We start from the raw sequence: 16917 nt of genomic DNA, 5'->3' as shown, positions 1-16917 counted from the left end.
GCTGCAACACGATCGCACCATGGAGCTAATTAGACGGCAGAGTCCGGTGAGAATTCTCTAGAAGAAATGTGACATAAAAAACATGTAAAGTTTTTAAAGCTGATTGTTGCACAGAAACGTCACCAGAGAGAGAAAGTGCATCAGTGAAGACGGAGGAGGAGGAGAGTGAGGAAAGTTTCTCACCTGGATCTGGACCTCGATCTTTGCCCTGAAAGAAAACACAAAGAAAGTTACACACTGAAACACTGAGTTCACACACACACACACACACACACACACTCACACACACACCACAGACATGCTGTCAGTGTAACCTACTTCTTCTGCTTCCTTATAGCCTCCCATCATGATTATTAGCTGCTCTCTTAATGAAGGTGAATAAGTTCAGACGTGCACTAATGCTCTGACTAAACCCCCTCAGAGCTGCATACACCATCATTATTTTAATCCAGCCTTCTGCAGTATCTCCTGCAGACACATGCAGGGAGCAGAGCACGGACCACACAGCAGAACATGTTAAAACTCGGCTCACATGCAGAGACAGGGAGACGACCGTGTGTCCGACTGCTGCAGGAGACTTTACAGTGACAGAAGAAGTCGTGTGTTTTTGCAGATTAGGATCTTTTGTTCTGTGACTAAAAGAGAGTCAAATAAAAGGATTGCATGTTTGTAACAGATTCTTTTTAATCTGGGCATATTGTAAATGTGCAGCCAACACATTCTGCAGGACTTACACCCAAACAAACCTGCAGAACTGATGCACATGTTTTAGACATTATAAAGATCAAAAAACGAATCAATGGATCCAGAGAATCATCAGCAGATTCATGAACAATGCAGCAGTAAATCAACACACAGCACGCTGCATCATGTTTGCATGTATCTCAGCAGTTTGTCGAGAAGTTTCTGCTGCTTGAAAAAGTTTGTGCATTTTGAATGTGCACAAGCAAACTCCTCATTAAACCTGACAGCAGTAACAAGGGCTGTTTGTCACCTTCACCACAGTTTAGTGTTTTAAAGCTGCAGTGTGAGTACTTGTGCACTCTGAGACAAAGACTTCTCCTGTAAACAGCGGTGAGCCCGGTCTAATTTCCTGCTCTGGAAACTTTTGTAGCCGTAAAGCAAACAAAGGTTTGACTCACAGCAGAGACAACTGAGGCTAAATCTGCACAAACATCCTCGTGTCTCCCGTCAGGTGGGCTGCACAAACTTAAGTCAATCTGAGTCTCTTTGGCAAATAGCTGCAGGAGAGAGCAGCCCTCAAAGTGTGCAGAGCTTTAGAGACAGCACACACACACACACACACACACGCACATACAGAGAGAGAGAGAGAGAGAGCGGCTCACCTGAGTTCTGACGGAGCCCGGATCTGAAAGAAGTTTGAGAACAGGCATGGTGAATGACGGGTTAGCAGGTGCACACAAACACTTGCACACACTCCTCTGAACAAGACAACAGTCCCTCATTAGTGAGCCGCGGACGCTCGTGTCTGACCGCGCCGCTTTGTTGTGCTGCGTGAGGCTACCTGACAGCCAGGGAGAGGAGGTAACGAGGCGGGGGGAGGAGGGGAGGGGCGGGGGAGGCAGACCTGGGGTTTTTGCTCCACCAGTTTCTTTCATTGGCTCCCTGAGGGACGGGCTACACCTCCTGCACACACACACACACACACACACACACACACACACACACACACACCTTTACACACACACACACACACACACACACACACACACACACACACACCTTTACACACACACACACACACACACACACACACACCTTTACACACACACACACACACACATACACACACACACACACACACACACACACACACACACACACACACACTGCTGTACCTGCACAAATAGAGCAATTGCATAAACACTCAATGCATACCTCCACACAGACACTGCACATACAGTCCTTGCACACACACATACACACACACTCACACCTGTCGTTCCTCAGGTGAACTTTGACCTGTTACACAAACATGTGGAGAGGGAGCTGATAACAGAGACAAATGCAGGTAAACAATGGCTTATCTCTGACACTGACACACACACACACACACACACACACGCACACACACACACACACACTGCTGTGACTGTGTGTTTGTGTGGCTCTGCTGGTGTGCACAGTGGTGGCTTCATGTCCATCAGAGCTCCAATCAGAAAGATGTGAAACCAATGAAAGAGTGATTCATGTGCTTTTATACCTGGGCCGTGTTTTTAGATACCGAGGGCGCTCAATGGCTCCGTAGGAACAAAAACTCTGCAGCTTTTAGAAGTGAGAAACAGAAAGTGCTGCAATATAATCTGTAAGCCTTCAAACCCGACCAGATAATCCACTAAAAGTTCTTGTTGTTTCCACTGACAGGCTCAGATTGTTATTCTAAGTGTGTGACAACATGACAGAAAGGATCCCTACAGAGATAGACCTTTTTGTTACAGAGGAAGATGATTGTTTTAACCACACACAGACGTTACATCGCTCTCTGCAGACACACCAGACTCCATTCATAAAAACACTGATTTTACGTTGCAGGACATGAGTGGTGCTGATCTACCGCTGCCTCGATCGATTTCATTTTTTGCCTTTTTGTGTTTAAAAAAAACTACTATTTGAAACATCAAAGACATATATTAACACAACTAAATTAACAAATCAAGGAAGCAGAAGACCAGCGACCCTCGAGAGAATCAGTGTTTTTCTGAATGGAGTCTGGTGTGTGTGCAGAGAGCGATGTAACGTCTGTCTGTGGTTAAAACAATCATCTTCCTCTGTAACAAAAAGGTCTATCTCTGTAGGGATCCTTTCTGTCATGTTGTCACACACTTAGAAGAACAATCTGAGCCTGTCAGTGGAAACAACAAGAACTTTTAGTGGACGACCTTTGACCCATCAAGGATTATGTTGCAGACATTACAGCCTGTTTCACTGCTGCAGGATGAACACATCTACTGGAGTCGTTCACACACTTTTAATACGTCAGGTTTCAGACTTGTTAAAGTACTGGTGCATGGTACACTTCCTGTACCAGTGAACACTGTGTGGACTAATGTAACTGTGCATTCAAACAGACGGGTCTTCAGCAGCTCTCCTGCTGCTGGTGTCGCCCAAATCTGCTCAGGTGCACCGAGTGCCCAGGTGGGCCTGGCAGTGGCGTTATTGCCTCTGCGACCTGAAAGCACTGTGACAGATGCTCTGTCCGACCAGAGCTGGCAGCTCGCCACAGAGAACACACACACACACACACACACAGTGTTTCAGGTACAGTGAGCAGGTTTTTGTGCTGTTAAAACACAAGGATGCACCATCAAGATGTGAAAAAACTTCCACGAACAAATAATTTAGATTTCACACACACACACAAACACACACACACAGACACACACACACACACACATGCAGAGGACATGCCAAGCTGGTTTCTGACGTCCTTCCTTTTATTCCACGTGTCTGAAGTTTCCCTCTCTCTCTGAGCTGTCAGACTGCTGCTCGGGGAGCTGAGTGACAGACGCACAACAGAGTCAGAGGAAAAGAGTTTATAAAACTCTTCAGTAAAACTACTACGAGGCTGTGGGGGATCGGAGCGATGACACACGGTGACACCGCCTTTCAGCTGCTCTGAAGTGTCAGAAGCACCCAGAGGAGCGGGGGAGGTTCAGAATGAGCGTCTGCAAACTGATCGAATATGTGGACGACCTTGGAAAGCAGAAATAAGTAAAGTTTCTCTTCAGTCACGGTGCAACAAAGCTCCCCGTACAAGTAATTAGTTACATAAGACATTCAAACAGCAGGTCACAAGCACCATCGTCTGTCAGCATGTTCACACTGCTGCTCATGTGCAGCTGTGCACAATCGTTGTAGCCTTAACGGGACTGACGTTGTGACAGACTTTGGGTTTTGGTTTGCGTGTGTGTGTGTGTGTGTGTGTGTGTGTGTGTGTGCTGCAGTGGTGTGTTACCTGTTTTTCCACAGGATCCGAAGCGGCCCAGACATTCTTTATGAGCACCTAAACCACACTTGGAGCACAGGTAGCCCTGGTAGAAGATGCCCCTGCAGACAGACAGAAACATCAGCACACGGTTTCCTCGATCAGACACACACCAGGTAACGGTGTGACGCTGAAATGATGTCATGTCGTGCAGGAGCGGCAGCCATTTCTCTTCTTCTCATCTCAGCCAGGTTAGAAGAGTGACACTTACAGACATTTATGGTTTCTAGGTGGTTTAAGATAACGACTTTGTCGCCTGACGATATTTTGCCAGAATAATGTTGATATTTTTAGTTTTTTAGTCTTGAGTTCTTCCAGGTCCTCTTTCTCCCCCCCACAGGCCATGGACTTACAAGTTCAGATTATTGGTGATTTAAATTGCCTGTGGTGTGAGTGTAAATGCTTTTCCGTCTCCGTATGTCAGCTCAGTGATTGACAGTTGTACCAGTTTTTTCACCAGGCGTGACATAGCAGTTTAGCTAATGGACAGATTCTCGTCCCCTCTGCTGTGTGTGATTTAAGAGATATATTGCTGATCTTCTATATTTTCTTAGTAAGATTTAGGCCACAAAACACGTCACAAACATGGCACTGACACTACCATGACATAATGCAAGAGCTGAAAATGACACAGCAGGTAATTAACTAACATTAGCTGTAGTTTGTGGGTTAGCAAACCGTCGCTGCATTGCTACCAAAGCTAACACGCAGAGAGGACGTGAGGCCGACAGCTGTTCCCTTTAGAGCGGCAGATATAAGTAAACACCACACACAGAGAGCAGACAGCTCGCAGACCCTGAGGAGATATTTACTGATTCTAAAGGAGAGCTGACCACCTTTAACATTTCATGTCGTGTTAGCATGGAGTCACAACATGTGTCCAAACCTTATCTAACCTTCTGACCACAAACTGAATGTGGTTCAGCCTCAGCTCTGACAAGGAGACACAGCTGCAGCTCTTAGCATATTAACATGCTAAGCTACGAAAGTGAACAAATTATACCTGCCAGAAATCACAACGTTAGCTTTGTCAATATGAGCATGTTGGTATGTTGATGTTAGCATTTAGAATAAAGTACCTCTGTGCTTTCTCAGGCTTGGTACACAGAAGGTTTGATGTAAAGCCAGACGACAGAGACAAACCTGCAGCGCGACGACGGCAGCCAGAGTCTCGTCTTCCTACCACAGCAGGTGTGATAGTGTTGACGAGCTGCATGCTACATGCTACATGTAGGTACAGTCGCATACACAGAGGTTATTCTACCCCACAGTTAGCTGATCTAATAAATCCTGAAGACACAGCAGTGAGTGTGTCTGTGAGGTGTGTGCACGCAGCAGTGTGTACAGTGTGTACTTCTGTCTCTTACATATCGCTCTCAGAGGCTTTCATTATAACAACATGAAGCTGATGTCGCTCTGACTGCAGCTAACTGTCTGTTTAATCTGTGAGACAACTAGCATGAAGCTAACCTGCAGCTCCTCTGTTATCACTGCTCAGACTAAAGCTACAGCGCGTGTGTTGGAGCGCAGCGCTCTTATGCAACATTCACACGTCTTATGAAATCACATGAAAGGAAGTGTTTGACTTTCAAATTAAAACTTGAAAGAAAACTTCTTCAGCAGCTTTTACTGAGTGTTTGTGTTTGATTTTCTGGATGCTGCCTCACAAAGTTAGAAATGTTATTATTAGTCTTCTGCGTGTGTTAAATGTTAAACCAGCATTGTGGAGGATTAGATTAGACAGAAAGTCATATAAACACTGGGTAAGGAAAACACTGAAGATAATGTGATTTGTAAATGTCGTTAGGTTTTATAAAACTCTCATACACACCTTAAAGTCACAGAGCAACACTTAACTCATTAGACTGATGATCGCTGAAGTCTGTGGTTGGATAAGATGTTACATGTCTGCTCTGAAACTAATAAATAAATAATAATAAATCATGAAATAACCTGAGAAACAACAATAAAAACAGCCACATCTCTGGAGCAGAATGAAACGCTGCACTTCACATGCTTCTTCCTGTTCCCTCCTCAGAGAACGTTCCGGCTCTGTATATTCACAGAGCTGTAACCTCGCCCCCCTCCTCTCTGTCCATCGCCTTGAAGAAGTGCTCGAGTGTGACAGACATTTCTCTTTGAGTCGTCTGTAGGTGAAAGCGCTCGGCCGTTCCCGCGGTCCTCCGGGCGCAGAGACCATTCAGAGAATTCAAAGAGACTGTGTGTGACGAAGGCTCGAGTGAGGAGGAAGAGGAGGGACGAATAGATTACAGAGGGTCCACGTCTCCTCAGCCTTTATGTCTGACCACAGCCTTCAAGACATTTCTGTGTGTGTGTGTGTGTGTGAGTGTGTGTGCGTGCGTGCGTGTGTGCGTGCGTGCACGCTCACCTCAGCAGCATGTGGCAGAAGTTACAGGAGGTGATCCTCTCAAACGTGTGCATACGAAACTCGTGGTGGTTGTTGTTGGCGTTCTCAGGGCGGATGTTGGATCTGAACAAGACAAAACAAACATTGAAATCACTGAAATACTTTATTGATTTCATATTTATTTATTTGAACACACATTAAAACTGCATGAATCAAAGAGAACAATAAGAGATGTGTCAGGAGAGGTCGAGAAGCAACAGGATGACAACATTGTTTTATCTGCTGGTCTGTGCACGTGCACCTGAACACATCTTCAGAACCACTGGAGAACAAACACTGACCATCGCTGTTAGCAACGAACAGCTCATCGGTGACACGTCTTTTACTCTGTCACAGCTCTCAGACTGCTCACGTCTCTGACGACAGTTTCAAAGCAAAAAGAAATATTTCACTCGTAACTGCAGCGACAAACTGTCGTTTACGAGAGCAGAGACGTTTCACTGATTCACTTCTTTGAAGTCGGAGAGACTGAATTACAAGCAGCGTGTGTGTGTGTGTGTGTGTGTGTGTGTGTGTGTAGGATTGTTGCCTGCAGCACAGAGTCCTGTCTCTTTTCAATTAAAGAGCTCTTTCTTTTTTCCCTGTAACAGCAGCTTCACATGATGACACTGTTGCTGCAGCCTTTTCCTTAAACGCTCAGGTGCTGCCTCCGATGCTCAGAATAATTATTCAAACTGAGGAAATGAAATATTTTCTCTGGAAGAAGACGAGTTGAATTTCAGGTGTCCTCTCCTCTGTCCAGGGTACATCAGCTTTATACACTCTTTTAATTACAAATCTACAACAATAGTGGGAGAGGATGTATCTTGTTCGCATGCAGAGATGCCAACAAGATACCTAGCTCATAGTCTGACCTGCCCCTCATATTTAGGTACCAAAACAACCTGGTTAGGTTTACGGTTAAACAACTGGGCTAGGCGTGTGTTGAGGTGGGTGTATGTCGTAGTAAAGCATGTAGTCTCAAGACTACAGCTAGAGCCGTCACTGGCAGAGTTTATAATCATGGTTAATGGGTGTAAAGATTCATGAAGGTTTCATTGGACGCAAAATGACTAAACGACAGGCTCGAAGGAGGAGTCATCGACTTTGTGTAAAATATAATTTAGAATACTTTTTCTGATGTTAGAACAGATGCTGGTGTAGAGGTAACAATCAGAGCAAACACCTCCACCAGAGAAACCTGTGACTGTCTGCAGACTCCACCAGAGAAACCTGTGACTGTCTGCAGACTCCACCAGAGAAACCTGACTGTCTGCAGACTCCACCAGAGAAACCTGTGACTGTCTTCAGACTCCACCAGAGAAACCTGTGACTGTCTTCAGACTCCACCAGAGAAACCTGACTGTCTGCAGACTCCACCAGAGAAACCTGTGACTGTCTGCAGACTCCACCAGAGAAACCTGTGACTGTCTTCAGACTCCACCAGAGAAACCTGACTGTCTGCAGACTCCACCAGAGAAACCTGACTGTCTGCAGACTCCACCAGAGAAACCTGTGACTGTCTTCAGACTCCACCAGAGAAACCTGACTGTCTGCAGACTCCACCAGAGAAACCTGACTGTCTGCAGACTCCACCAGAGAAACCTGTGACTGTCTGCAGACTCGAAGGTGACGACCTAGGACTTGCTTGTGACTTGCACGTTACCTTCTCTCACCTCTGCTGTTTACTGAAGAGTGTTGAAGGATTTGTTAGCACTGTTAAGAAAGAGGGTCAACTTTAAGCTCAGGAAAAATCACTTTGAAAGAGAGTGAACCTGCTGCTGTGTCGTGATTAAAGAACCTCTGGGCTTCCTTTTCTGTACTGAGTACTGAAACTTGAAAATGTGTCCGATGAAACTTTGCCCCTCTGAGAGTTTACCGTCTGTTCAAAGGAATGTGAAACAGGATGTGACTTCATCTGAAGTCTCCTCCTGACTCTCAGGGATGGAGAAGCAACAGTTTGTCTCCTCTCTCTCTCTGTATGCAGAGCGGAGCGTCTCTTCCCCTCCGTGCTGCTGAGTGTGAGTCGGGCAGTGAACAGCGGGAGGTTTGAAATAAAAGCAGTGTGCGAGGAAACAACTGTTCACAGATCAGCTGTTGAACGTCGCTGTGGGAGCGCGTGATCGTCCTGAAACACCTCTCTGATATCACAGCTCGTTAGTTCAATCCTAAAACATAATCAACCAGAGCTGCTGTTTCCTCTCTTCACTCCGAGCTTCATCGTCATCCTCACTTCCTGTTAGGACCTGTTGCTCTTCAGTGCAGCTTTTTAGCTTTTCTTCTTCTTTTCTTATTGAGGAAGTGAGACACAGGTTGAAGAGTCATCTCTTTCAAATATATATATATATATATATATACACACTATTGTTGTATTATACAAGTTACTGTAAATGTGGATTTCACAGTTTATGTTTTGGTTTCTATGACGTCTAAATGTTGCTTCTTAGACTTTCATATTAATATTAATAAAAGGTGTGAATAATGTGAAAGTATTGTAGTAGTAATGTAGTAATGTAGTAATGCAGTATTGTAGTGCAGTAGTACTTCTATGAAGCTGGGGGACCTGACACTTTATCCTACACTTCCCACAATGCAACTCTATGGTATCTTTTCTTATACACATCTAAGTTAGGCTCCTCCTCTTTGTTTGAGCCACATGGTGAGGTCCCAACATCCCCCCAGTGACAGCTGGCTGCTGTGTGTTGTTAACTCAACTGGAGAACAATGACAAATCCACTAATACACTGACACACACTGAAGCACAGCTGGATGTCTGCTTGGCATAAAGAGTAGAAAATGATTTAATGTTCCAGGATAATTGTGCATATACTCTGTAATAAAGCGGGTACTTGAAGGCCTCACACAGGGCACCATAAATGATCACTTTGGTTATTAACAAAAAAATATATTATTATTAATTATTATCAAACACCACACTGTTCGGTTTTCTGTTTGCAGCCTCAGCACCAAGCTGATGTCACAGTGACATCACTATGACATCATCAGGGTTATGGTTTTCCAAAGTGGCCCCTGTTTATCAGCCTGAGCCACCTTTTAATTTCTTTCTGGTGATAATTTAATATCAGAACAATTAAATTCTTATTTGAATCTGAATTTCAGTTTAATCACACGGTTTGAAACGAGGCAACAGAGTCTGACTGCAGATCAAAGTCCAGCTTCACACACCTTCATACCAGACTGAGCTGTAATGATTCGTCAGTTCATTGAGACAAAGAAAATTTACTATTTTGATGATCGATTAATTGTTTTAGTCATTTTACAATCAAACATGTAAAATCTTTTCTGGTTTCTTTAATGTGAGACTGTGCTGCTTTTTATTTATGTCATTGATGAAAGTAAATAAAAAGTCTTTTTGTTTTTGACTGTTGGTTGGAGAAAAGAAGCAACTTTTTTTGATATTTCATAGACAGAACTGAAAATAATCTGCAAAACTTAAAGGTTAAAGTTCTCAGTACTTATAAAGTATTAAATGTTTATAAATTCAGGATAATTTGACTCATACGTGCGAGCTTCAGAGACGGATGGATGTGTTTTCAGTCAGGTTTGGTTTGACAGTCACAGTGCTCATCTCTCTGTCAGTGTGTCGCTCATAAATCATCGAGCAGCCTGACTTGAATAACAGGACGAGCAGTGTGTGTGTGCTTTGATGCTGAGACAAAGAGACACACACTCTTATCACACTGTCATGCATGAACACACACACACACACACACACACACACACACACACACACACACACACACAACACACTCACATGGCCATGCCAAACTGCTCCAGCCACTTCTTTTTCAGCTCTTTGGTCTTGAAGAAGAACTCGAAGCCGCTCTGGCCCTGGTTGTGAGTGAGGTAGAATCCGTAGGACCACTGCAGCAGGAAAGAAACACAAACGCACACGTTTAAGACTTAAAAATAAAACCACTGTGAATAAATAAATGACGGTTTTACGTGAGATGCAGCAGGAGGAGGGAGGAGACAGGATGCAGGGAGACAGATGGAGACAAAGGGATGCAGAATGAAAGAGGGAAGCCTGAAGGGAGCAGACACAGACTGAAGGGTTGGAGGGCTGCAGAGCCGACACACAGACTGAAGGGTTGGAGGGCTGCAGAGCCGACACACAGAGACTAAACAGAGAGGAAGAGCATGAGGAAGAAGAGGAGGAAGAGTGTGAGGAAGCTGAGCCAGATATCTGCTGGGCATCAGACAGCACGAACAGGCCGAGCAGCCAGTCGCCTATAATCATCTGCCATTAGCACTTCAAAGGCTAACCATTAGCCCGTTAGCCTCTGTGTGGACACATGTCTGTGTTTCATAGAAAGCAGCACTAACAGATGCTCGTGAGATAAACTTTTTATGGCTCCTGGTTGTGGTTTTGAACTCGCAGCACTCGGCTCTGAAGGCTGGAAACACGCCGAGCTCACAGCGCTGTCAGCTAAACTCGTCTTTTCTGTGAGAGCAGAGAGAAAAGGAAGCAGCTCCACAGACGTAGTCCCAGCGGACACGCAGACTGACGCTCGGCAGAGACGTCTCCAGCTACCAATTTGTAAAGACGAGCAGGAGTTTGTCTGTCTCTCTGTCAGTTTAGCTCCTTTTTACTTCAAACACACACACAGATAATGTAAAGTGTTTCTTTATTGGTCTTCCTGAAGGATAATGAATCTGACCCCATGTTGGTCTGATGTGCCAGAATACAGCCTGCTATTTATAGAAACGTTAAACCTGGAATAACTGACACTAAGGGGCGATAAGAACGATAACATGTCAATATGGTAGACTTGTTAGCATGCAGCTAGCTATTAACACATCCAACACACACTGACAATAGATGACTCATTGCTGTATATGAAAAGTAGATCAAAAACACGTTGGTCGCTAATGGAAAACAAGTGGGGGGGGGGGCTGATGGAGACCTACAGCGAGTGTTGAATATTGAGCCTGTCGAATGAAGACACTTTAATAATCCGTCCTTGTTGTCACTTTCTGTATTCAGTTAGCTCTGTTGTTGGTCTCCACCACCTCCTGTACGAAACATGCTGCTCGCTAGCTGCTAAATGCTAAATCACCGGCTACTTGCTAACTGTGTCTGTGTGCTGTTTGGAGCAGAGCAGGCTCAGCCTATGCATGAACAGTTTCTGCAGTACGGTGGTCGCACTGAGTCGCTGCTCTTGTGTTCATCACTTCAGAGACTTGAAGGTTCTTCAGTTTCACCTCAGCATGACGAGCATGTAAATGTGATTGTTTAGCTCATTACTGCTCGCTTGTGATCATTTCTATCACGTGTCATCAAACAAACAGCATCACATGTGAGACGAGCCGCACACTGAGGTAACATACAGTTTAACATGTGTGTGAGCTGCTCATGTCTGCTGTTTACTACGTCATTATTACCCAAATCACTGCTCCCTGGCATGCCTCACATATCATCCCTCATTATGATTGGCAATATTTTCCACCGCCTGGCACTAAGTATTCACTGTGTGTATTCAGTGTGTGTGTGTGTGTGTGTGTGTGTGTGTGTGAGGTTTAATGATAAGACCATCTGGGAGGAGGCAGCCTGCTGTAGTCAGACACTGTTTCAGTATTGTGCTGCTAAATGAACGAGACGATGTGAAACATGAGCTGGAACAAGCAACAACCACATTATTAAGACTGTTTGTGTTCATTATGTTGTTGTTTGTTGAAGTGGCAGGTTTCTGTTTGTTTGTCATTCAGCAGCACGTTCAGAGGAGTCAGAGCACACATCAAACACAAGCCAGCCTAACTCCTGCTCACGCTCCGACCCTGTGTTTGTCTCAGTCATTGTTCTGGCCGCTCGTCACGTCAGGAGTCCAACACGGCTCTGGATCTCTGCTGACTCGGAGGAGGCGATAATGGACTCCACAGGGCGGGACGTCCCTCCATTAGAGCTGATCGTTTGTAATAAGAGATGCTTTTTGTTTAACAGCATTTTCAGTGGTTATGCTAAGCTATTATATCCTCATTTTTACATGCTGAATATTACAGTTTATTACAGAGGGAGGTGAGTAGAAGGCAGAAGATGTTGTAACATCAGAGCGGTCCTTGCATTCAGCATCACGCCAACTTTAAAAAATCTTAAATCTCAAAAAAGAAGCAGAAGAAGAAGTGCTCCAGTAGATGTGTTCATCCTGCAGCAGCGAAACAGGCTGTAATGGCTGCAACATAATCCTTGATGGGTCAAAGGTCGTCCACTAAAAGTTGTTGTTGTTTCCACTGACAGGCTCAGATTGTTATTCTAAGTGTGTGACAACATGACAGAAAGGATCCCTACAGAGATAGACCTTTTTGTTACAGAGGAAGATGATTGTTTTAACCACACACAGACGTTACATCGCTCTCTGCACACACACCAGACTCCATTCAGAAAAACACTGATTTAAGCTCACAGGACACAGGAGCCGTTTGTCTTGTGCTGCCTCATCTGTTAGTTTCTTTGTGTTTTGGTTAGTTACACAAAGTAGACATTTAAAACATCAAAGTCACACGATGGTTCTTTACTCCAAAACTTTTTGTATTATGAGTCAAATTAATTCTGTGATTTTCCCCTGAATCAAACAGCTAATACTCTACACATACTGTATTTGTCGTTGTATCTTTGTATCTTGACTTGTGCACTTTGAAAACAAACCATTGAGCTGTCAGATTAAGTTTGAAATGTTTTCTTTGTTAAAAAGCCTCATTTTTTAAACAAGTATAAAAATGTGTTTTTTCTGTGCGAAAGAGAGAAATGAACGCCGTCTGTGTTTCTGTTGAACTTTAGTTCGATTTAATTGAAGCTAATTTTTCAGGAAATCATCCTGACTGTGGCCTCGCCAGGAGCGACACTCCGTCTCCTGGAGCTGAAAGGGAAATGTTCACAAAGAAATGTGCTGCTGCCAAAAACACAGAAATGACTGAGAGACGAGCCAGCATCCGTCTCAAGGTGAAGGCCACATCTGAAAACACGGAGCCGCCACATCCACTGCAGAGACGAGCAGGCTGCGGCCGAGCTGGACGATATCACAGTTTCTCTGTGACCCACAGAGTTTCTTTGTTCTTCCTCTGATCGTGTCCTGTAATGTTATCTGTCTCCGTCACACATGTCTGTGATTCACCTGTTATACACCAACACCTGTAAAATCTACTACATCTACACTACATCTTTCTTATAGGGGACATTCATTCTTCATTCATGATGCCAACGTGTCTGCAGCCTTGTGGAGGATGATGATGATGATGATGCTGATGATGATGATGATGATGATGATGATGATGATGATGATGATGTCCCCGCCAAATATGAAAAAAAAAAAAGTCCTCCAGAAACATTCAGACCATCAGATGCTAAAGCACGATTCTTTGCCTGGCGTGTTGCCATGGAGAGAATAAGTGTGTGTGTGTGTGTGTGTGTGTGTGTGTGTGTGTGTGTGTGTGTGTGCGTGTGCGTGTGCGTGTGCATGTGTGTGTGTGTTACCTTTCTGTTCTCCTTGTCCGACGTGGGGTTGTTGGTGATCTTGAACAGATGCAGGTCGATCACTTCCTTCATCTCGTAGTTGTCTCCTCTCCGCTTACAGACGATCACCACCGCGTCGAACAGGAAGATGTGCCTGCAGGTCAAACAGAATCAGGTCAGAGTCACAGAGAGGACACCTGAGGACACCTGAGGACACCTGAGGACACCTGAGGACGACATCAGTGCTCCCTGGAGAACTGCATCTGGTTTAGCAGCACCACAATAAGTTGGAGATGTGGGGGTTTAGATTGTTGTGTTTGGATCCGTTCAGTGATCTGTTGAGCAGGTTTATAAAGACGCCGTTTCAGAGGCAGTGTCTCATCTAGTTGCACATCAGGTGACTGAAGGTTCCTGTAGTTAAAAAAGTCCCTCTAAACTTTGTTCCAAGAACTTCCATCATTCCCAGTTCTTACAGTGAAACAGGATGAGGGTCGTCCAACTCGTCTTAGAACTAGAACAAACTCTGTTCCTGCAGACATGAAACCCTGCCCTCTGCATCAGGAGAGATTGTTGCTGCATTCATCATCTCAGGTCCTCAAGGTTAAAACTATTTAATGCATTATTTCTGATACAATAAGAGAAGTACATGAGATATCATATGGATGAGACTTTGAACATTTTAGCCCGACCTGTACGAGAGTTTTTTGATCCCGATCTCAGAGGGTAAATTCACAGATATGTCACGTGGCAGCTGATGAAGTGAACGGTCTGAGCTGGACTGAAACAGAACTGTTCTGCGCTGATTCTGCACCGACATGACTCAAAAAGATGCTTTCATAAAAAACTATAATAAAGACCATTTAACATTATTAAAGCAAGCACGCTCTGCTGGACAAACTACGAGGACACCATTTCTTTATCACCACAAGCGTCGTTTTCTGCTTTACATGCTGCAAAAAGTGTTCTTATTGGTGCAGAACGGAAGACGTCTCTGCAAACATGAATATATCCTGTGAGGCCAACATGTTGTTGATTCTGTGAGTCAGAGAGGTAAGTGTGACCTCTTTACAGAGAAGGATTCCCTGGAGCTCCAGCTGTTGCTTTAAGACACAGCAGACGTCATCGTGTCGCTGACAGACATAATCCTGCAGGAGAAAGGCAGAGCTGACTCTGCACACAGTCTGATGAAGTCCTTCTCTTACACGACTCACACGGTTAGTTTCCAGCTGCACTTTGTCTCACTGTAACAAACTCTGGCACTCTGCCAGCCTGTGAACCTGACTCTGGATCAGCCGCTGTCACTCAGTCACTCTGACAGCTCACCTGTCCTGTTTGGCTCGTTTGTCCACCGAGGCCACCCGTACCTCCCCGTCTCCTTTGGGTCTGCCGTAGTTACTCAGAGGCTGATTCTGCAGGAGAGGAGACGCAGAGAGATCAGCTGTGACCTGACAGGAGTCAAACATTTACAATGTGCTGAAAAGTGAACAAACAGGAGGCTCACCAGGTTTTCGATGGACTTCTGATACTGATCGATTTCTCTTAACGTCTCGTTGTCCCTCTTCACCTCGTTAACGTACTGAGCCAAGTCCTGAAACAGAGGAGAACAACATAAAGCATCTGTTTATGTTTAAGCTTCATTTAGACCAACAGCTTCTTTTCTTTATCTCTTCATGTATGTTCCTCTTCTGTCTTTTTCTTCTTCTTCAGACAGGTTAAAGGTTAAAATCCCTGACGGCTCCACTCAGACACGGTGCAGGATATTGTGCGGTGCTTTCAAACTTGACTAAAAACGTGACTCTCCACAAAATGCTCCATGAATGCTGCATCGAGTGAGGACTCATTAATTTATGTGCAGTCAAACGTCAGACATGCAATCACTCATAATGCAGTGAAATATTAGCCCGAGCTAACACTAGCTTCTATAGCAGCGGAGAACAAACCACCAGGCAGAGGGAACATATCGTTTAACACAACAAGTAAGGATGGAACCACAAACACACGGCGAGTGTGAGGACAGACTGGGGTTGTACCTTCATGGCATCCAAAGCCTTCCTCAGGTTACTCTTGTCTGTGGCGTCATGAGTGTGTTTCACCAGCTCCTGTAGGACAGACAGAGAAACACACACACGGTCATCCTCTGACACACTGTTGTGACGCTGCTCTCCAGCTGGGATCAACAGTTTCCATGTTGTTGTTAGTTCGGCAAACGTTCCCCTTTCAGGATTTTTCAGCGTTTTGTGAATCAGCTGGAGCCTATCCCAGCTGTCATTGGGCGAGAGGCGGGGTCACACCTGGACAGGTCACCTGTCAGTCACAGGGCTGACACACAGAGACAGACAACCTTTCACGCTCACACTCACACCTACAGGTGATTTAGAGTCACCGACGAACCTAACGAGCATGTGTTTGGACTGTGGGAGGAAGCCGGAGAACCCAGAGGGAACCGACGCATGCACGGGGAGAACATGCAGACTAACACAGGAACGCCCACTACGTCTGAACCGGGACTCGAACCAGGAACCTTTTGGCTGTGAGGCCAACCACTGCACCACCGTGCAGCCCTGATATACAATCAATAAACACTGAATGTTTGTAGGTCAGCTGATACCTTCACGTTCCTGTAGGTCAGCTGATACCTTCACGTTCCTGTAGGTCAGCTGATACCTTCACGTTCCTGTAGGTCAGCTGATACCTTCACGTTCCTGTAGGTCAGCTGATACCTTCACGTTCCAGTAGGTCAGGTAGTTTAGGTAGATGTATGTAGGTAAATGTATCTTGTGCTACATGCAGAGCGGTCCAGAGACTCTGAATCTGAAGCTGATAGTTTCCCTGTTTATGATCCGTCCACATGAAGAACCCTGAGCACCCTGACTTCAGTGTTGTGGATTACAAAGCTCACAGGTGTAGAAGGTGCATAAAGGTGAGTCAGTAATGAAACAAAGAACGTGTACAGATTCATGAACACTGTTATCACACTGCAGAGACACACATGGCAGCATGGAGCTCTGCTTCCAGGAGTGAAACCTGCGAGACAAA

At 45.0% G+C, this 16917-nt stretch overlaps 1 protein-coding gene across 3 annotated transcripts in view; it reads right to left on the bottom strand.

The window, feature by feature from the left end:
- Positions 1-16917, bottom strand: part of LOC138595789 (guanine nucleotide exchange factor VAV3) — a 101699-nt gene that overhangs the window by 25499 nt on the left and 59283 nt on the right. For all 3 annotated transcript variants that reach the window (XR_011308559.1, XM_069667213.1, XM_069667214.1), the window contains 9 exons: positions 15912-15980; positions 15383-15469; positions 15205-15290; positions 13903-14035; positions 10189-10298; positions 6396-6497; positions 3977-4068; positions 1347-1369; positions 184-208 (listed from right to left, as the gene is read on the bottom strand). Coding sequence is in view for 2 of the 3 variants with exons in the window: in XM_069667213.1 (XP_069523314.1) it covers positions 184-208; positions 1347-1369; positions 3977-4068; positions 6396-6497; positions 10189-10298; positions 13903-14035; positions 15205-15290; positions 15383-15469; positions 15912-15980 (727 nt within the window). In the remaining variant the exon portion in view is untranslated. The remainder of the gene's footprint in view (positions 1-183; positions 209-1346; positions 1370-3976; positions 4069-6395; positions 6498-10188; positions 10299-13902; positions 14036-15204; positions 15291-15382; positions 15470-15911; positions 15981-16917) is intronic.

Source organism: Semicossyphus pulcher, unplaced genomic scaffold, assembly GCF_022749685.1.
Source record: "Semicossyphus pulcher isolate SPU_LCO1_2020_fin unplaced genomic scaffold, fSemPul1.0.p SCAF_18, whole genome shotgun sequence".
NCBI lineage: Eukaryota > Metazoa > Chordata > Actinopteri > Labriformes > Labridae > Semicossyphus > Semicossyphus pulcher.
Note: the sequence above shows the minus strand (reverse complement) of the source record. Positions and strands in the feature narration are given on the sequence as shown.